The 21,944-nt window shown below is 37.5% G+C and overlaps 3 protein-coding genes and 1 long non-coding RNA gene across 18 annotated transcripts in view; all 4 read right to left on the reverse strand.

Moving 5' to 3' along the window:
- LOC110826712 (pseudouridylate synthase RPUSD2) overlaps positions 1-232 on the reverse strand; it is a 210,933-nt gene extending 210,701 nt beyond the window's left edge. Inside the window, exon 1 of one of the 2 annotated variants that reach the window (XM_087357759.1) lies at positions 102-232. The gene's annotated coding sequence lies outside the window, so the exon portion shown is untranslated. The remainder of the gene's footprint in view (positions 1-101) is intronic. The other variant, XM_087357760.1, reaches the window with a different exon arrangement.
- Positions 233-1,049: 817 nt separating this feature from the next.
- On the reverse strand, positions 1,050-14,089 carry LOC110826709 (uncharacterized). 12 transcript variants are annotated; one of them, XM_022057596.2, is made up of 6 exons: positions 14,071-14,089; positions 12,719-12,813; positions 9,414-12,245; positions 7,869-8,300; positions 7,429-7,483; positions 1,050-3,901 (listed from the first exon to the last, which is right to left on the reverse strand). In XM_022057596.2, exons 3-6 carry the CDS (start codon positions 12,240-12,242, stop codon positions 2,361-2,363), a joined length of 4,857 nt encoding a protein of 1,618 aa, XP_021913288.2. In that variant the 5' UTR covers positions 12,243-12,245; positions 12,719-12,813; positions 14,071-14,089; the 3' UTR covers positions 1,050-2,360. The 12 variants fall into 12 exon arrangements, with proteins under 12 accessions (XP_021913288.2, XP_021913285.2, XP_021913287.2 ...); XM_022057593.2 differs by lacking the exon at positions 14,071-14,089 and adding an exon at positions 14,009-14,027; XM_022057595.2 differs by lacking the exon at positions 14,071-14,089 and adding an exon at positions 13,774-13,887.
- Positions 14,090-15,270: 1,181 nt separating this feature from the next.
- Positions 15,271-20,535, reverse strand: LOC110826711 (speckle targeted PIP5K1A-regulated poly(A) polymerase). 2 transcript variants are annotated; one of them, XM_022057605.2, is made up of 7 exons: positions 20,454-20,535; positions 19,400-19,458; positions 18,883-19,056; positions 18,291-18,408; positions 18,106-18,200; positions 17,422-17,694; positions 15,271-16,836 (listed from the first exon to the last, which is right to left on the reverse strand). In XM_022057605.2, exons 3-7 carry the CDS (start codon positions 19,031-19,033, stop codon positions 15,320-15,322), a joined length of 2,154 nt encoding a protein of 717 aa, XP_021913297.1. In that variant the 5' UTR covers positions 19,034-19,056; positions 19,400-19,458; positions 20,454-20,535; the 3' UTR covers positions 15,271-15,319. The 2 variants fall into 2 exon arrangements, with proteins under 2 accessions (XP_021913297.1, XP_021913298.1); XM_022057606.2 differs by lacking the exon at positions 20,454-20,535 and adding an exon at positions 19,729-19,810.
- Positions 20,536-21,130: 595 nt separating this feature from the next.
- Positions 21,131-21,944, reverse strand: part of LOC110826720 (uncharacterized) — a 72,893-nt gene continuing 72,079 nt past the window's right edge. For both annotated transcript variants that reach the window (XR_015537554.1, XR_002542123.2), the window contains one exon: positions 21,131-21,307. This is a non-coding gene — a long non-coding RNA (uncharacterized LOC110826720). The remainder of the gene's footprint in view (positions 21,308-21,944) is intronic.

Raw genomic sequence — 21,944 nt, forward strand, 5'->3', positions numbered from 1 at the left:
AGCATAACACGAATCCAATATTACTACGTTCTGTAACGAAATAACAGCATTTTGCAGGTTAACGTAAATACGTACACGAAGTTCATTGAAATAATTCTTACCGTGTTTCTCTAAGATCTATTACTACAACTTAGCAATAATTATCCAGCTAAGGATACTTCCTACATGCTTTAAAACGGCAATTTAAAATATACATTCCAAAGAACATTGCCCAGTGGAGTCAATAGCTTATCCATCGTACCCAACGAATATCAAGAACATGTAACTTTACAACCACTGAACAGCACGAACAAACTGGAATAACGCAGTTTACCGGACATGGGAACAGTCGATTGTCACGGTGCCTAGAAAGAAATTAATGACACAAAATCCATGGCGTTAAATGCAATTATTTGTTGACAAATTAAATTTCGCCAATATGGAGGCTTTACAAACATAACACAATACTACTGTTTAAATAGATGTCAAAATATAACATTTAAAAACTATACAATTGGTTACTGTACATCAAGCATTAAAAACACAGTATGTCAACACATGATCTTTTACTTTCTGTTATCAGCTGGGCAAATACAAAATGTTGATGTTCCACACTGGACTGTAATGTAATTACATACCTTCTACACAACAGCAATGAAAGCAATTCATAGTTCATGTGAGGAAAAAGTTTTCTTACTTTACCTTTTTTTTTCATACTTTGTCTACACATTAAAATACAAGCTTCTCTCTTTCAGCAAAGCAATAAATGGTAAAATATGATTTTGAGGAGTTGGAGGAGACGAAAATCTATCAAAGAAAAGATGAGTGGAACAAGATGATATACAGCAACTGACTCAGTAAAGGGATGGATAGACAAACACGTAACTTACTAGATTCTGAAATAGAAGCCACTCTCCAGGAACCCTGAAGAACTGTTTCCTCAAACCTGAAAATTAAACATGTCTTGCAATAGGAGTGAAAAACAGTATTATTATATAATGTATCATAAAATTCTTGAAGAATCTTAATAAAATCTTTTGTATGGTCAAGAAAACCCTAAAACATGAATGTGCCTCTTATATCCATTTTATTACTGCAACATAGACTTACACCAATAAAGAAAACATGTCATTCTAAAGACATTACAGTGTATTACATATACAATATTAACACAGTGCAGACTTTGAAACACCAAAGTAAATTCATCATAGAGCACTATACCTTGAGGTATCAGTTCATTATTATATTTGGTCTAAATTATGTTCACCAAAAAAGAGTTCATGTCCTTAGCAACTTAATATAAACACTGTATGTATTTACAACATAAAAATTAACGTCAATGTCTAGTTGAGATGTGGGTTGTCTATGCTTTATGGGTCCCCTGTTTTCTCTCCCCCTGGGCAAACTGCCATGTGAAGGATGCCATCTGCTTGGATGATGCTTTCACTTTTCACTGCTACCACACTTCTAAAATTGTTCCTTAACTGAAATATCACTGTAACACTTCAGAGAATTCTATCATTGTCAGAGTATCATCAACATAAATTTTCTAATAAATAAATGGAAAATAACATATTTTTGCTTGCTAAAAACGTGAGTATATCCATATTCACAAATATTTTTATTACACAGCAAAAACTACTCACAATTCATAAGTATCCCTTCGAAGACATGAGAACCTGTTCTTTTGTCTACCGTATGTAAAGAACGTTAACACAGTCATATTCTCATAAATCAGCCACAACGCTTCTGGCAGAGTGAGAACGTGGCACAAAAAATATAGGGAATGGGTGAAGGGTAGAGGATCTAATCACTGTAACACTCTTGTCCAAAGCAATATACATAAATATCATCAGCACGTGACATGGATATTAGTTGCGATTCCCAATTTCCCATACTTTCAATATCTGTAATACCATACACACGGCTTTTATTTCAATTTAATTACTTAGTTTCATATAATCATATACTTACACAAACATTACTAGTAGAAATTATGGTGCTTCAAACACAAAAGAGACTTGGTTATAAGTATATTAATAACCAGTGGTGTATTAACAAATAACCTGCTGTAATTACCTTGACAAAGTATACAGTGTTCCCTTTAATTCCACATCTGTATTACTGACGTTAACTGAAATCTCACATACTCAGGTAGCTAAGGACGTACAACGCGAAGACCACGGAATAGTCAACTCCCATTCTTCAGCTGGAAATACAAAATGGAAAACTACCACAGGAAATATTCACGTAGTTAGTAATGTCACAGCAACTCCTACATACCACATGTAACTATAAAGAGATAATATATATTGCAACAAAGATACTTCAAGAACATGAAACAGTACCACAACATCAAAGTCTTTTCCATTACCAGATGTTCAATAGTGTGGGCCTGCATTGTATGGGTTCATGGATGGATTGCCTGTTTGTCGGAAGGCCACAGAACTCTGCTGCTGGAATGGCGGCATGCTGAGGCCAGCTCCTGCATTTCCACTCCCTCGGAGTAAACACGGAGGCTGGCTGCGATGCATATCATAGAAGTTCTCGTCTCTGTCGAGAGTACTTCTAACGCCAGGATTCCCAAATTTAGGAACACATGCAGCAGCACTATGAAACATGGCAGGTCCTGTGCCTGAGGCAGGTGACTGCTCTGCACTGCTAGTTCCCATCCCACCAAAACTGGAACTGCTTCTCGTTGCAAACAAAACAGGAGTGTTTCCATACTCTCTCACACTTCCAGGTTTCGATGTCACTGAATATCCAGGCACATCACAATTCTTCTGGAATGATGACTGCTGCCACTGCGTCTGTGATGAAGGCGACGGTGTCACCTGAGATGAATTCTTCAAAATTCCTTTTGGAGGTCCAGTTCCCTGAGAAGAAACCGATGACACTACACTTTTTTTATCACTATTACCACCAGAATAAAGTGAAAATAAACTTTTATCACGGTTACTTACATAAGCTTGATATGTGGAAGTTTTATAATAGGTTCCATCACCACTGTAACTACTCTTATTAGCTGATGCAGATGAACAAGTTGGCTTTGGTGACTGGTATTTGGATTCAGATGAAGCTTCTTTATTTTTGTCCTCCCTCAGAGCAGCTGTGGGTGTCGTATCGGAGCGCCAATGTGAAGTCCTGCTTGCATTAGAATGAGAAGCAGAACTACGTCTATTCACAGCTTCCTTAGCACTACCACTCTTCACATCATCATCTTCCCTTGCTATGTGTACTTTACGAGACTCTTTATTACGAGGAGCCCACTTACACAGAGGCCGAAGTCTACAAATCTGTGCCTGTATCCCCACACTTTCTACACTTACACATGGTATTTGGGTTGAATTCCAATCCGTAATTTTATCGCCAGTTTTCACAATTGGTTCTGTCTGGGTTGAATTCCAAACCATAATTCTATTCTTGTATTCCAAACAAGACAAACAATTCTCTGGTTTTTCTGACACCTTTTTCACATCACCACTAATATCAGTCATTGATGAAGAATCTACATATGATTTCAAGTACTCTGTAAAAACTGGTGCAAATGAAGATGTAACAGCATGAGGATCATGTGGTTCACCACTGATTTGCGAATGCCCTTCTGCAGATGTAGCTAAGTCCATTTTTGGAAGACAATAGGACTGCTCTGATGTGTTATCACAGACAGTAGAACTTGTAAAACTGAGATGCAAATCTGGTGTTCGCAGGATGGGTGACCGGAACGTATTGATACCTTGTAAAAAAGTCTGGCTAACTGATGCAGTCGATGTATACGGCCCTGGTGATTCTTGTAGAACAAGATGACCAGAAGGGAACAAAGTCACACCACCATCAGCTTGAAGCGTGTTAATAGCTTCTTCACAACGAACCACCAGCAATGGATCAACTGACATCTGCTTCTTTTTAGTTGAGCCACCAGCTGGAATTGTGCATGCAGTTGTGGAACATGATACAGTGCAACAGTTGGTTCTGAGAGGTAAAGGTTAAGGTAAGTGCCATGTCACAAAGGAGTATGGGAGTGTGTATATAAACCTCCACATAATCTTAAACTCAACACTAGAAGGAGGTGAATGGTCACAATATGAGAAATAAGAGAAAGGCATAAACACCCTTTCCAGGATATGAACCATGGACATTCACTACTAGCATAGCTATCCTACCTCCTCTGTGATGAGTTTAAAATTAAAACAAATACATATTTTCCTTAAATGTAACAAAACAGTATTTCTGAAACTACTGATGATTTCAAAATACATTTCAGGTACCTTATGTATGTTGACACTGTATCCAAATGTCACACAATTCTGCTCCTACTATGCGGGGAAGAAGGAGGAAGAACTCAAAGCTACACAGAAGTATTCGTCTTACATATCTTACACCTAACGGACATCTGTAACAACTTCCGATGCCAATGTTTGAATTTACAGATGTTACACAACAAATAAGGGCAGTTTTAATTCTTCCCCTTACTGTGGTGACTATGCCAGCGCAAAGTGCTTAAATATAATACCACATACACTCTATGTGAACAAGTGTACAAGCTGTAGCAGACAATGTGTTCAGTTTTAGACAGGAACGATTCACGGAGTCTTATCGCTACTAAAATCCTAGTAATTCTCTATATGTTTCCAAACATTTCTAATTTTTAAAAGTTTTCATAAATTGGGACACCTGCAAAACACCTCAGCTTTTACCTCTTCAGCACATCGGAAGTGTCTTGCTTCAAGTGCCTCCTCAGCAAAACTGATCCAGGCGTTGTATTATATGGAAACAGACATGGTCATGAATTATAACCACCTTCCAGCCATGGTAGGTCATCCACGTGGCTTCATTAATGAGCGGCAGTGCTGTGAATTTGTGGTTTGCAAACACTGTTGCATTGTGGTCCAGGAACTCAGGGAGGGAAATACTACTCTTTCAAGAATGTAGCTGAACAACTTCTCTGCATACTGCATGATTCTGAACTTCTTTCTCACTAGAGACGTGGAGTTCTTCCACTCCATCAATAATACATTCAGTGTCGAGATGAAGTCACATACCCGCATTATATCACCAGTGACAATGCAACTAAATAAGTCTGTGACCTTTCAAAGTGTTCCGAGTATTATGACTAACTGTTTTATTCAATGTTTAACCTGTACACACTTTTATCTTATTATGTGTGCTTCCTCACTATTTAATACTTCTAAGGACATTCTTCATATCTCATAAATATGCACACAGATAAACTGAAGTTATGATGTTGACAGGTCTACTTGGCAACAAAAAATTAGAGACACATCACATTTTGATAACAGCATCTGAGCACATCTCAGCAGTAATTAGCTGAATAACTGCACATTTTATTCACTCGCAGCCGGTTCCATTAGGTTTTTCACTCAAATATGTCAAAGGCTGACCCAGACATTCAAAAAAGAAATTAGACTGAAAACATCCAATCCAACTGTAGTAACAATACTACTGATAAACATGTAAGTCAACAGTTGGCCTAGTATATTACCATGTATAAACAAAATCTGAAAGACACCCCCCCCCCAAAAAAAAAAATTAATATGGCAAAAGTTGTTTACCCTAGAAAGTATTCAATCCATTTTGTAGAACTTATGTGCAAAAAATTTCAATTTGATGATTCAAATCTGGATCATACATCGTGGATACTAAATTCAGAAAAACATGAAATACATCCTGATGGTTGCACAGCTAGTAGACCTGATCTGGGATACATATAAAATAATAATATATACCCAGATGAGGTACAATGACTGCAGTCTGATATTCCAATACCAGACTGGGTCCATAAACTTTAAAATTCACAAAAAATAAACTAAATCTGGCATTGTCAAGTCAGAATAAATTCACATCAAAGGGTTAAATTTATGAGTTATGACAAATGTAGAACATTAAATGCTCCAGACAGATGACACTACGATTTCATCGGTCTTACGACCATAAACAAACCTTGAAGACGGCCGTCTTTTGTCCCGTCTTCAGAGGTGCTTAATGCCGCCATCAACAGCACCCTGATGATGGAGGCAGAATACACCTCCAAAGTATCAGCAAACTTCTACCAGACTACACAGTGCAACATTCCAAAAGACAGCCATCTTCATGCTCATCTGTAATAACCTGAAATCTCACCAAATACAAACTTTAAATCCTAGAAGCAACCCCCAGCTTAAGCACAACACGTAACAAAAATGATATAGGGCATTTCTGTGGAACAGTAGCACTACTCAGCTGATTAATCTACTATCAACACAAAGTTCTTCCTCGGTGGTCAAGAAGTATGCTCTAAGACTTGACAAGAAACTCGGATATCTTTGGCACCGAGTGTGTTGGGCCAAGCAAACGCAAAGGCAGCAACACCACTCTTTGAAACACAGTGTAGTAAGAACTTCATTATGTTATATACACCACTACTTTCATTTAAACAGTGCGTCTGACATAACAGGGTTTTTTAATTCTTCTCTTTACTTTATCTGCTTTTCATCAGCTTATGTCCTGTTTTGTGAAAAAAATTGTGTTTCACTTTAGTAGGACAATCATTTCATGAAAAACACTACAGTCAATTAAAGTATTTACTAAAAAATTAAGTACAGAAGCAAGAAAAAATTATTATTCAACTAGGACTCAACGCTGACATACGCTACTTGGTAAATCCATCACATTTGAACATAATGAACACAAAGTTCAAATTCACGCGCACTGAAAAACAACTGTGACACAAATTGTGATAGGAAAGGATAAAGCAAACATATTTAACAAAGACTTGTTCATAAAAAACTACTTAATGCATTTTGGGGCAATTAAAGAGATTCATCAAATCTGAGTCAAATTCAATAAACATCATGAATAACACTAAATACTGCATTTTAAATTTACAGCCCAAGCCAACCCTTCTTACATCCATCATCAGGGCCTGATGATGGAGGCAGCAAGGACCTCTGAAACGTCGGTAAACTTCTACCAGACTACACGGCACAACAACCCAGAATGACAGCTGCTACTGACGAGCTCATCACAGGTTCTCATGCAACTGCTGAATTCTTTGCACGTCAGCATTCTTGGTATGATGTGTCAGTGGATGAGATACATCTCCAGATCATTTACTGATGACAATGCAGAAACTAGCGACTGAAATTCCAAAATTCTTGAAAATCATTCTAATATATGACCATGATGACTGCTCATCTTCCACACCACTGGAAAATGTTGATGTTAGTCTGTTGCTCGCTTCTCCGCTCGAGAAACTTTCATGCACCGTGCTCTCCTTTGGACCACATCACATCTACCAGCCTAACACTGAGTTCCAATATGTGCACACCTTAAAGTGCAAAAGCAGGATCGAGTCCACCTGCTACAGTGTCACTGTATTTGCTTTTGTCTCATACTTTTTCAAGCTAACACAAATATAAAGTACAATTCTGTGATTTAACCTTTCCTTACCTTTAGCAGAAGCTTCTAGAAGACTTGAAAGGCTAACTTTCTTTCCATCACCAGACTGTAAGGAAGAAAAAACTATTGATAATAGCTGTTGAAACACATCAAATATAAAAAAATATTCAAATCAGCAGCAACATCAACTGACAATGAAAGGTAATGACATAAGACTATTGATACGTCAACAAGAAATGTGAATACTTGATGCCTGTTCACTCATCACTTTACATTCACTTCGTAAGTGCTTTTCAAACAACGTTTTGAACGCATGCAACCATCTTCAAGTTTGACGTGTGCGCGTAGTTACTGCACTCGTATTTTTAAAAACCAATAATTCTAATCATTCTTCTGCTATTACTGCACAGGAAATCAAAAATGACAAGGCCGGAGTGACCTCGAATGGCGGAACAGTCAATCAATTTTTTTAAATCAATGAACTTGATTACCTGTGATATTTTTGGTGGCGGAGGCACTACCGTAGGGTGTTGAGGCTCCTCACTGCTGAATAATGATTGGTGGAACACATCTTTTGATGAAGAAAACTCACTACTGAAGGTGAATGGTACTGGTTGACCAGTGAATCCCATGGGAACAGGAGAAGCGGTAATGGGAGGGGGCACAAAATATACCGGAGGGGCTACTGGTGTTGGGGGCATAACTGGGGGGACAGAAGGTTGTTCAAGATGATGTGGAGGGGCAGACCCAAAAGAGGGAGGGACAATGTTGTTATCTGGCGGAGGAGGCTGAATTACAGCAGGTGAGAAACCAGGTCCAGGTCCAGGTCCAGGTGGGTAGCTATGACTGTACGCAGTAGGATCAACAGGATGAAAGGCAGCAGCGGAACTGTAAGTCGATGGATGACTGCTGGGATTGTAACACTGCAGCAGGGGCAGAGAAATTGCAAGTATTAATAAATTTAACAACAGTGGCCAACTCAGTACACTTTCTTTTAAATATGTCACTGACCCTGACACTAAATCACAGCAGTTAAAAACTATTTTTGTCATTCTTCTTCTTCTTCTTCTTAAAGTGCCTATCCGTTCCGGATGTTGGCGATCAGCATAGCAATTTGAGCTTTACTAGCTGCTACTTGAAATAGCCCTCCAGTGGACAATGAGAACCAAGTTTTTAAGTTCTGAAGCCATGAGATTCTTGGCCTGCCAGGTCCCCTCTTTCCGAATACTTTTCCCTGGATTATCAGCTGAAGCAGCCCGAATAAAGAATAAAAAGGGCGTCAAATCAAAATTTTAGAATATAATGAGGTGTATATTCATTGTGAGGTACTCATTTGTTACACGCTAAGCAAGCTATTTTTAGTGTATTTAAATTTGGACTTTATACAAAGCAAAGTTTGTTGCTAAATAATACACACCAAATTTAAATTTTCTCAGCAACACTGTGTAAAGATCCCCCACAGAAAAATTCACAGAAATATTATCAAGTAATTTCAACGGGCAGACATAACCTCCCCATTACATGTTAATTTTATGAGCTTTGTAGAGATAAAACAAAATTAAAAATAATGTACCATGTGTGACATAGCTACTAAAGATTAAGGTCAAGTTGACCACGGTGCTGAACAAAGCACGTCACACAGCGGTACAGGGAAGAAGTATAGCTCCATGCATTCACAGCATTGGCATTAGGAAGTCGTGGGTTCTTATCTTCATGCCCCAACCCTTTTTTTCCCAAGGAAAGAATTCCCATACCCATCAGAAGACAGAAGGCAGCCCACCTAACCTCCTGATTAATACGCAGCCAGTACACAGGCACTTTCCCCTCAAATATTGCTGCTGGAACAAAAGGTTCACTGACGTGCCAAGATCTAGAACGTGTGGAGTTTTACTCCATGCCCCCTACAGACCTTCAGAGTGTGAGGATTATACACAAGATAAATACCATCTCTTATCACTGCATACAGTATTACGTGAATAGTACAAATATAATGAGAAACTAATATTATAAGACACAAAATTCAACTTGTACTGTACCTCAGGCAGTGCTGTTCCGGCTGATGAAGGGAAAGCGTAGGCTGTCGACTGATCATAAACGTTTCTGCACAAATCTGTTGCAAATTTACGTTCCATTTCCTTCCAAAATGGTGAACGCTTCCTTCTCCGTTGTCTTTTCTCATCAGACAACGAAGATAGGGACACAAAACTGCCTGAACGCGAAAATGTCGATCCACTACTAACAGGCGAAAATGAAGAACCAGGATAGCTTCTTCGATACTCACGACTTCTTCGTTCTCTGCTAAGCGAACGAGACGAAGACCGCCATCGTTCTCTATCCGATGATATAAGAGACAAATCAAATGAAAGACTGTGGGATGAGGACATTTGCCCCACAGAGACAGGAGAGAGATTCGGTGCTCTCTGCTTAAATTTATCACAACTTGGGGACAGCCTGCTCTTTGACAATGATCTCCTCCTCCTTTCCCTGGCCCGACTCCCTGATCTTCTGTATCTTCCTTGCCTGTCTCGATATTTACTGGACGCAGTCCTAAGCTGTCTGTCTCGACTATGGGATCTTGACATTCTCGCTGGTAGAGAAGATTTATGCTGTCTATCTCTACTCACAGATCTTACCAACCTTCTGCTGTAATTCTGAACATCCTTCTTTCCCCTTAAAGTTCTTGCAGCAACATCAGATTGACATCTATCTTCACTTGATGCCCTTCTGTGCTGCTTTTCACCACTTCTTTCTTGTTCTAGAGACAATTTAAGTTGCTTATCTCTGATCCCAGAATGCGATCGCCTGATAACATTCTCAATCTTCCTGTACTGTCTGTCCCGGCTTCTAGACCTTCCCATTCTTTCTTGTCTTACAGATAATTCATGTTTCTTGTCTCTGCTACCAGATCGTGATCGCCTAGGGTCATTCTGATCATCTCCTCTTCTCTTTAATCTGTGTAGATCACTATGGCATTGCCACTTTTCTCTACTTTGAGATCTTAAGCTATATTCTCTCTTATTTTTGATTTGCTCATTGAACACTTCATTCTTCATTCTTGACTCTTTACACACTCTCTCTAAACTTGAAGAATTAATTTTCTTTTCTCCACATGAACTCTTTTGATGTCTCCCTTTCCTTTCTTCATATAAATAATCATGTTTTCTCTTGCTCTCTGAAGATGCATGCCTCCTCCCTTCTGACCTGTTTGACTCAGATCTCCTCCTTTTCCTTTCATGCGGATAATTAATTCTTTCCGTTCTCTTATGTACGTCCAGTCTGGCAGTGCATGAAGAAACTTTCTCACTTTCAACATTATCCAATATTTTATGTTCATCGATCTTTCTACTTATCACATAAATTTCTTTGTTTGCACTTTCTGTTCCCACGATAAGATGCTTGGACGATTTTTCAGACCTAAGCATAGTGTGACTCATTGCATCTTTATTACCTTCTGCTTCAAACTCATTTACGTCTGCAGCTTCATCTCTTGCGTAAAGGATAAAACTGTCCTCTGTACCAGGAGGAACAAGGTCATCCAGTTCTTTTATACATGTGTCAAGCTTCGTACTATTTAATGGTGGATTATTAAGGTTTGTAATTGCATGGCTCTGACTGCCTGCCACTTCACTAATTACTCTGTTTTCAGCTCCATGCCTAACCATACCTGGAATTCCTTGGGACATTTCTTTCTCTAAATTATGTTCCTTATGAATGGATTCTATCTGAGTTTCTCTGTTAGCCACATCAGTGTCAGAATTTTTCCCCTTCCTAATGCTTTCACTTGAGACATCTCCTTCAACACCTACATCACTCACGCCAAGCCGCAAACCACACTTCTTTCTTTTAGCGCTAACATCTGCAGTACTGACCTTGTTACTTACTCTGTACTGGTAAGAGTACCTGCGCGACACTCGGTCTATATTCCTACTTCTGTCTTCTTTTTGTACAAGTCTTTCTGTACTTTTAACTCTTTCATTTGTGCTAATATTTGTTTCCATATTCTTTTCCTTGTCTCCTCTACCTCTGGTATGTATATTTCTTTCTGAACTGTTTTCCCTACTGCCTCTCTCTCTTCTGTATATGTTTCTTTGTTTACTATTCCTATCAACTTTTTCCCTGTCTTCCTTTCTTTCTCTGCTTCTTTCCCTCATTCTTTTACATCCTTTCTGCCTAACATTTTCTATACTGTGCAAGCGGTCACCACTGCCACCTTTATCTCTTCTGCATACCTTTCTTTCAGTGCTTCTATCCCTGCTGCTCTTAATCTTGGTCTCCACAGAAGTTTTGACATGTCTTTTACTACTACTTTGGCTGGTATGTTCACCCTTCCTCCTGTGACCATCACTATCTCTTCTGCTCCTACCCTCTGTACTCTTGTCAGCAGAGACTTCTGTATATTTTATTTTTGTATCTTCTAACGCAGTCTGTCTTTTATTATCATCTGTCTCCCTTCCATCTTTATGCAGCTTCTTGCCACCGGCATCACTTCCACAGCTGTCGTCAGCATCCGGATTCCACATATCAACAACGGCTAAGCTATCCAAAAAATCATCTTTTAAAAGATCATCAAAGAAACCATCAGGTGGCTCATCAATGAACTCTAGCATGAGTTTATCTGATGTTTCCGGAGCCATATTACCTTGTGTGTCCATACCTTCTACCACCACATTACTATCTGCAGCAGTATTAATATCTGTATTACCATCTGAAGTTTGTCTTACACTGTCTTCATTATACTTCCTTCCTATTTCCTCTCCATTTTGGTTATTCCTGCCAGTTCCTTTTTCTTTCCCATGATCTTCATCTTCTTCTCCTGTATTCTCAGTGGCATGGAGCAATTCTTGTTCACCAGCCTCATTTGCCATTCCCTGAAAGAAAACATGAGCAGCACAATTTTTTTTTCAAAACAGTATTTTACAAATGCATTAAAACTAGCTTTCTTGATTTTTGATAAATGTACCAAAACGTTTATACACCATAAATAATACACAAGGCTTATCATTCATCTTTACACAAATAGTCATCAATATAACAGTTCCCCATTCAAATTAGTTTATTTTCTTCAACCATGAACTAGTCATAGTTCAGTGACTAATAAAAATCATTGAATGGTAATATAATTTTCCAGGTTCTCAAAATTCGATAATTTCGCGTCTCTTTTAGTTTAAAAAATTTGCCTGTTTCCTCTATTGCTCTTGCTGAAGGACTGGGAAGATGTAGCAGGTTAGTAATAACCATGTAATCCTTATGGGGAGAAGAATAAAGACAGCATAAACATACCTAAGGAGAAATCTTAAAAAGTACTTAAAGTCCTCCTTAACGTTATGAAAGTAATCCTTACTCTAACTTAACTTGTAGACTTCCGTCGTAAATACTACAGGACAGTCGAAAACCAATCCCGACTTCAGACACCGTTCCAAATGTCAAATCTGCAAACTGTCAGAGGCCAGTTAAAACCTTATTGACTGTGTAACACACACACCAAATATTGTCAATACTAATTATAACACTTTAACTTAAATAAACTACACTATCCACTCAACACAAAATGCATCCCGCACTTACATCACAGATAATATATACATACACATATTTATTAAAACTCACTCACAAAAATAATCCTCAGTATTTATAAGGGTATAATCTGTGATTTTTTCTCTCGCCATGGTTCACATCATAAATTAATACCAACACTCTCTGATAAACTCAGACAAAGCAATTCCCAGCATTAAACTGAGCACTGAAAACTGTATCATCGGCCACCCGCTCATGATAGATAACAGAATATAGACACAGAACTACCTTCATGAACTAGTAAATTCCAGCCAAGTATATAATTGTGAATTTTAACAACGAGGCCTCAGACTTGCTTTAGGAACAACCATTTTGTAGCTACTGTCCCTGAATCTGCGATACACTAACGGCCAAAATCTTACACCACAGATTCACAATAAAATTCAGTGTTCTAGGATATGATTAGCCTGTACCGTCTCGTGTAACTTCGAAACCCGTTTAAATCGCATACACTTCGGTCGAGAAAATAATCTTTCCCATTTTCTTAACTCGTTACTATTTAAAAGAGAAACATTACTGAATTATCACTGCAAATATTAGTTAAAATAGACACTATTGTATGATTATGTCCCGTTTTAACACTTTTTAAATAAATTTAACTCGAGAGTGGTTAATTGATAAGTGAGCATAGCTTCTTACACGTTGCACGTTGGTATTACCGATACTCACTACCAACATCAAGATTGGTAACGCAATGTTGGCAAGCTGATAATGTGTATGGCAAGTCGTCATGCATGGTAACATCCAATACCAAAAATTCCAGTCCACAATAATGCTTATCCAACTTACATTACCATTCCCCACACCCAATAATCTACAAACCTGAAGATAGGATAGTGCACTGTGCAATCTGGTAGAACTTGAAGGGCTGAAGGCAGTCTGTGCCTCCAAAATATTGGTACATACCTACAAGTCTGCACAGCATAAATATCAAAAGAACATCACCAAATTAAATTTGCTTTGGCACATATCCAATGAATATAATAATACTGCTTCATAGTCTACATTCAAAACACACACAAAATAATGCCTTTTAAGAGATGGAAGCAGCAAGTACCTCTGAAACATCATGAAATTCCACCAGGCTACCTAGCACAACCACCTTCATCTATTTCTTACCATTCTTTGAAACACAGGGTTGACACACTTTGTCCACAGAGAAATAAGAAGACTGCTTCTGAAACTTGCAAATCAAAAGCTGCATAGCCAGATACAGATTTCATCTGCTTTAAAGATTTCTAAAACATTGAAATGAAATAATTTTATTTCCTTCTTGTCAGTTTCACAACTAAGTACATAACACACATTACATATTTCTACGTGCAAAGAGACTTAATACCCTAACCTGCAAGACATGTGAAAGAAATAGGCATCACTAATCAAAATCAACTTTAAATTCAATGCAAATCAAAAATGTACGTTACAACACAACTTCTTAATACTCCTCTACAACAATAAAATCATGTTGAAGCGACCCATATACAATAAAACACCATGTAAACAAAAAAATATATTAACTGCCTGTGACCCAAAGTCAAAGACACATTAGTTAATATGATCTGAGAAGCACAGAATTTCTAAATTTTAAAAGCTTAACACTCCTACCATACTTATTATCATTTGCCTCAGTTAACCGTCTATACAGACCAAACTTTTCTGCAACTTAAAACCAAACTTACTCAGAACTTATCCAATATAATCTGATATATGTTTCACCCTATGTAATACATGTTCCTTTCTTCACCACACATACCATCGGGGACAAAACTCTCAACTTCTAGGAGGAGCTCTTAAGTTGACCTGTAATTTTCATATTACAAGGAATTTGTTAAGAAACTGACCAGGGATGCGAAGCAAAGGACAATTATTTCCTACAATCCTCAATCTCCCCTTTCAGAGACCAGGTTTTTTCAGGAACGGCCTCATAACTCACCAGACTTTGATGAACGCCCATCAGGTAAAATATTTGAAGTTTATTTATAAGTGCTGTTAAATGCTTAAATCTGTGCTCAAGATTTCGAAAGCCATAATAAATTCAACATAAAGCAAAAAAATTTGTTTGAAGTGTAGTCATATCATTTTGGTGACCACTTTATGCCTCGTCCATCAGAATTTTGTCAGAGCAGAGCTGTTTCAAAAGACACAAACTAATACCCAACTGTGTGTGTTTTGGGTCAAAGTTAAATGTGAAAAACTATGTGAGATGTACTATACCAAACCTTTGGAGTTTGACCAGGCTCAAATAAGATGACCCTGATATGGACAGAGGATAGACACATGCAGACTCCAACCTTGAAAGCAACCATTAACAAGTAAAAATGTATCTAATACACTTTAATTCTGGGAAAACGAGGTATGCTTAACATACCTATACCACTTTCTCATCTACCTGCTGTTCATTTTGCTGGTACATCATACACTTTCCAATCCAAGCAGGCAGACGCTCCTGTAAGAATGCAGACAATACCTTGAAATTTTTTTTATGAGATTTTATATCAGACAGTTCAATAAGTACCCGAGTTGGTTCTTGTTTTGGTTTAAAAACACAACAAAATGAAACAAGCGAATCACGCTTGGAGGCTTGCCGTTTCAATCTTTCATATAAATATTCAGATACCATTCTCTCTCTTGCGATTTTTCCCAGCTTTTCAGGAAATCTCAGTTTCTTATAAACACTTCTACGCCCCACCCATAATTCATAGTAGCCACAACAACGAATGACCTTCACCCCAACATTATTGGACGCCTCAGAGATATTTGACTGTCCATCCAGCTTCTGAATCTTGCTATTACTATGTTCAGATTCTTCTATGTGAACATCAAATTTCATGACATCTTTAAATATTTGTATGAGGATCTCCAAAACTGACTTAAACCATCTCTTTCTCAATTCATTCCCTGCATTCAAAGTGCTCTCATGCTGCCTTGAATCCACATTCTCTGGTACCTTGTGAACGACATAGTTGTCTAATTTAATAGTTATGTGACACAAAAATTCTGAAGGAATAGTTCTTTGACGAAGTAGTTTTTTCAGGAAACCTGGTGTCTTTGCATCCACAGAGGAGAGTTTATCATATGCCAAAGCGGCAGATCCACAGCGTTTCTTGAAGTTCTCTAGTGCTTTTGGAGACATTCCTGCAGCAATATTATGTCTCAACTCAAATGGGTCCTGAATACAGATAACAGAGTCCACTTTTAGTCCCACAGTATCTGAATCAGAGTTGGACATATAATCCTTATACCGATGCATGGCTTCCGGTAATGCTTGAGGTGTCTGAAACGATGATTTTGGTATAGAAGTACCTGTTAATGGGCACATTACATTCAACCCATAACCAAATTTGGAACAAAATTTGAAGAACCCACAAAGCAATTCTGGTACAGACATTGTGTTATTGTTTGGTGCTGAAATGTTGGTGTTAATACTGCATTCCCAACCATCAATTATCAGTTTCTCATTCACACCTTCTTGTAAGGCAGCAATGGTCGGGATAACCGGATGTTCCAACTGCTGTAGATAGAACAATGCAATCATTGCCAATGCATAGCTGCTAATCTTGCCATTTCCTGAGAGGTCATTCCTCCCAGCCCAGTATTTTATTACAATCAGGAATGGTTTTATCCGTGGGTCCACGGACAAATAAAACCGTATAAGAGCACTGTTACTGACACCGAGTGCATTCTTAAATGATAAGTCACAGCTAATCTTTGTAGGTTTGTGAAAAAATTTCACAATTGGAGTTTTAGCTTTTGGAATTGCAAAGATATTACTGTATAAATCTGAATTCCATTGCAAAAACTTCTTCATTCGGTTTACTCCTATGATTTGTGATTCTGGAATTGATGCACCCGCACTCGCTCCTACAAACACAGCCGGTGCCACATCTACAAAGGAAAAGAAAATGTCACCATATATAACTTGAGACTCACCCCTGCTAAAATGAAATTCCATTATTTATCTACAAGGAATGGATGTGGCTCCAAATTTAATGACAGTGGTTTAATATTGTCAGATTCAGAATTCTTTATGCACATTAGCACGTGTGCCATTTTTAATGTATGCTCTTGAATGAAATTTTAATTATTCAGTCCCTGATAAAAATTCATACAACTCTGCAACTCAAACACTTTTCTGCTCTTACAGGAATGTGCAAAGTAACATTCCTTTATAAGAATATGTATTTTAATCACTGACAATTACCATGGTGCAATCTGAGGTTCCAAAAGATCAGAATATGCGCAGTTAATATAGTACGCTCTAACTACTGTGCTTTTGTGGTAAAAGAAAGCCTATGATCGAAATGCTGCTTTTCTTATTAAACTATACTTGAGAATAAGTACTTAGAACATTTATTACACTACACATTGTAATGCAGTTATCAAAAGATCAATAGTCTATTCTTAAAGCCAGGCAAACCAAAAATATTCAATTCTGTTCTTAAAGCACTTTCAAGTAACAAGTGAACTTACTTAGGTCCATGAAGACATCCAAGTCGCTGCCTTTAAAAGCAAGGCCAGTCACAGCGGAACCAAAAGGATGAGCCTTGCAGCCAGGGAAAGAAACGGATAAGGTGGCTTCCAAGTGCTCACAAACCAGTGCATATTTGCTGTAGTCTGATACATGAATTTCATTTAGTAACACTGAAAACTGGCTCTGGAAATCGCCTTTGCATGATGACAAGGCTTCAGTAACACGGGTATGGTTCAAGCCTTCACTTGCTACAACTTCAGGGGGAGGTGGACCTGTTGGGAAAATATATATTCAGAAAACAACACCAAAATGTTATAACCTCAGACTCTAAATATATATACTGCTCAATTATTGCATTGCAAAACAGTATAATTAAGTACTCTGGTTCTTTTCACTATCAGAATAGTAAACTAAAGAGTTCAATCATAGTTGCACGCTGTAAGGTTCAAATGAAGGGCAAATTTTAATCAGCAGGTGTGCCTTTTGATTGAAATATAAAGATAATACCATGAACTATCCACTCTTTCCTCTTAATTTTCACAATGTAATACTATAAAGGGTTAAAAATGGAGGAAATTACTAAGTTTATGTTTTTTTAAACTTCCGCAATTTGCACCATTTCTCACAATCCCCCAGTAAAGTGTAAATACGGGGTTCCACTGTGTCACTTCATTACAACTTACTCTTTACTGGTGGATCTTGTACTTTCTGACGTTTTACACGTAGACGATGCCTAGAGAAATGTAATATTCTGGAGACGCACATTTCAACAGATTCTCTAGAAAAGAGAACAATGTTAAATGCAGTAATCAAACATACGTTACACATATGATTCACAGCACAGTAAGTACAGAATGTCATCACAAACCTCTCACAGAACTGAATAATAGCAAACCTCCCATTATAGCCAAAGACAAACTTCTTAATTGGTCCAAACTGACCAAAAAAGGTTTGTAATTCAACCTGATCCGTCTGCTTTGGAAAACCTGCAATAAACAATACATTTTAAATTCATAATAGCCAGTAGCAGAAGTAAACTACGCTGTATTAAAACATTTAAATATTTTACAATTGTACTAAAATAAAACACAACATTCTGAAGCGGGAGAAACTACAATGAACTTTAAATGTTTTTTCTTTGTGATTTTGCACATCTCTTTGGGCTTGGCTTAATGTTTGCTTAATTTAGACAGAACCATTACTAAAGGTAACCAAAACATTTTAATATTCATTTATGAGGCATTTTTCAGGAACAGAGAATACTGGGAATGCTGTCTGACTACAAAGCCTACAAAATGTCATAGAAAAATCCACTGTTTAACCTTTATGAAAATTTACAAATGAACACATCTAGCCAATCACCGTGCTCCTCGCTTCATGCCGTATCCAAACAAAATGCCTGCAACCCAAACACGATGACACACGTTCTTAAAATAAATAAAACACAAAACTAAACAAACCTGTGACATATATTCCTGTTTCTTCTGCATCTTTCTTTTGTTGTAGATGCTGAAGTTTTCTCAGATGTTTCTTTCCCAGAATATGACGGGCCAAAGACTCCTTGTCTGGTGTATCAACTTTACAAATTTCACACCTTGTAGAGTTCTGCATTGTTGTTACTTTAAATTCTTGCACTGTGGCAATAACAGAGATATAAAGGAATTCATGATCACCGAGTGCAAGGCACAGAGTAAACTTTAAAACTAGAGCAGTATCACTATGGGGGTGTTCAGCCCCAAAGCAAGTTAAATTATCATATCTTTGAGCTCTGAAGAAGGCATTCAAGGACATAACGCTGAAGAAAGTAGTATTTTATTCTAAGGAACATATGCAGCATATGTGCATGGGGAGTATTGGTAGCAGTGTCTTCTACCCTCAAAATGCAAATTAAATTAATCAGTACTGTAATTATTAAACCATATTTGACACAGCATATTAAAATGAGAGACGTATCAGAAGCTAGATGCGCAGGCTTACCAATAAATCTTAATGAAATTCACTATGTTGCTTTAGTCACTGTGCCAATATGACTCGTCCTGCAAACAGACATAAAACGAAAATGTTCCTCCGAGAAATAGCATACATTTTATTCAGGAAATGAACAGAGAAAATGCATGCATAATGATAGTAGACCAATGTCACAAACCTAGGTGTATCATTTTTCAAATTACCAGCACAAAACTAAAAGCTTTACCAAAATTTCATTACTGTCATCATTAAAAATCCACAGATCTGTGTGTGGCTTGTTTCACAGCAGTATGATAAAATGACCAGAATTTGTACACACAGATACATTCGTTACTTACTTGTAAATACATCTACAACTTTTGAGAAATACTTTGGCTCAATATAACCTTCGCTATTTCCTGGACTTAATATAACATTATTTACAGACCTATAAAATTGAATTTCATCTGAAACAAAGAAATTTATGACGCTACATATTCACACTTTAGTAATTTGTGACAGTACTTCCTAAGCCCAGATCCATTCCCACATTGTAACCTGAAAGGATTACGTTTACACTTAGTGTGTAAAATTGTATTTTGCAGTACAGCACAAAATTGGCCATCATTTTAACAGTATATGGTAACCAGATTCGCACACCTGTCAGGATTAAATGAAATATTCATGTCGTAGGAATGACCTGGCAACCAGAAGCAAACATTTCTGTGCCCACACACACTGAAAGCCTACATTCCAATGAAACTCCTACAAATCTTCTGTTCTTAATAGCCTATAATCCAACAATCCACTAGTTTGTGCATCTAACATGTTATCACCAATTTAGGAAATTAAAAATATGAAAAGCTTAGGTTGTCCTATAATGGCATAATGTTCAAACCAAATTTCATGAAAATTGGTCAACTGCTTAAACACTGAAAGGAGATAGACAGACAGCATGGTGATCTCATAAGTCTACATTCTTCATTAAGAAAGGAAAGCAGTCCAAAAACTTTTAGACACCTAACATGTACCAGGACGTAATAACGCAACATGACAACGCAGATCCTCAAAGTTAAATTCTTACCTGATAAAGCCTTCTCAGCATCAATGTAGATGTACAGCTGGCATGAAGATCTCAGGCCACTAATAACTTGTGAATTACCCGGTTCTCCAGGACTGAAATGAATATGAAGCCTGTTCATACGGCTTAGGCCTTCAGTTTTAATTTTAGTCCAATTTCTAAAGTAAGTTCCATGAATAACAGTTGGAATTTCAGACGCGTGGCAAATCGGAATTAAATCAGAATCTTGTATAAACTGCAAATAATGAAACATAATTAACAGTAAAACTCATGATCATTTTACCACTATTTTCTATGGATGTTAAACTATGCTTCAACTATTCATAATCAAGCGAAATTTTTAAAATTTATTAAGAGCTTAATAAGATGGCTGTCTTCTGGGCTGTAGCACTGTGTCTGGTAGAAATTCACTGGCATTTCAGAGGGACTGGTTGCCTCCATCATCAGGTTGATGGGAGGCATGGTGAAACAGCAAGCACCTCTGAAATGTCAGAAAATTTCTACCAGACCAGCATATCTGTAAACCACAGCTTGAGCTAAAGGAATGCAGTTTCAGAAGATGTCACTCTAAAAAGGGCATTACTTACATCAATTGAGTGTCCCTGATTAGCCTTAATCTGAAGTTTACCAGAAATAGGATGTGTTCTCAGAGTGAATCTCTGCTTGTCACTTTCGGCAACAACGCGCTGGATATCAGCAACAGTATATTTGTTACGAAAACCTCTGTATTGTTCAATATCCGTTACATCCACATATCCATCAAAACCAATATTTAAACATTCTTTTACAGCTCCATGACGCAACAACCATGAAAGTAACTTGCTAAGAGGCTTGTCATCATTGTGCCTGTAACAAGACTGAAAAAAACAAAATTACATTCCTCAAGTTCAATATTCCAAATCCTTGTTTTTATATCATAACCACTTTCAACCCACATTCATTTGTTTCAAAAATAATTTTGTATTGGGGTCCAGTGATACTGAAATTACTTGTATTATTCAATTACACTATACAGTATGAGCATTACTACGTGACTGTGGGCCATAGCTCAGGCATTTAGACACTGGCTTCTCACTGCAGTAACCTTCATTCAACATCACGTGACTTAACGGCGGATAAAATCGCACTGAAGAAAGTTTAAAAAAAATGCAATTTTGCCATACTAATCATCATTCCACCACAACCCCATACTCACCCATTACCACTGCACAAGATGTGCCATAATACTGACCATTAGGCATATTTTCATGCCATTAGTCCAATGTTTGGGACTCATCTCTGACCTGCATTTGATTAGTCTTAGAGTAAAGGCAGCTTAATTTCAATTAAAGCATTATCATGTTATTCACAACCACAAGTGAAAGACTTAGAACACCTCACAGCACAAATACAATATTTATTTCTAGTACACATATAAATTACATAGTTATGACAGTAATTTAGTCAACTACAGAATGACTCTCTTAGTGCTGGCTTAAACTTATTTAAATATTG

Source organism: Zootermopsis nevadensis, unplaced genomic scaffold (genome assembly GCF_977971745.1).
Source record: "Zootermopsis nevadensis isolate Lab colony 2312 unplaced genomic scaffold, Znev_1.0 Znev_ptg000028l, whole genome shotgun sequence".
NCBI lineage: Eukaryota > Metazoa > Arthropoda > Insecta > Blattodea > Termopsidae > Zootermopsis > Zootermopsis nevadensis.

Coding starts and splice junctions, on each gene's coding strand:
- LOC110826709 (XM_022057596.2), bottom strand. CDS start 12,242: ATGGCAAATGAGGCTGGTGAACAAGAATTGCTCCATGCCACTGAGAAT. Junction 8,301..9,413: donor CCGGAACAGCACTGCCTGAG/GTACAGTACAAG, acceptor CCCCTGCTGCAG/TGTTACAATCCCAGCAGTCA. Junction 7,484..7,868: donor CGCCACCAAAAATATCACAG/GTAATCAAGTTC, acceptor TCTTCCTTACAG/TCTGGTGATGGAAAGAAAGT.
- LOC110826711 (XM_022057605.2), bottom strand. CDS start 19,033: ATGCAGAACTCTACAAGGTGTGAAATTTGTAAAGTTGATACACCAGAC. Junction 18,409..18,882: donor AACAGGAATATATGTCACAG/GTTTGTTTAGTT, acceptor TGTTTATTGCAG/GTTTTCCAAAGCAGACGGAT. Junction 16,837..17,421: donor GGATGTCTTCATGGACCTAA/GTAAGTTCACTT, acceptor TTTCCTTTGTAG/ATGTGGCACCGGCTGTGTTT.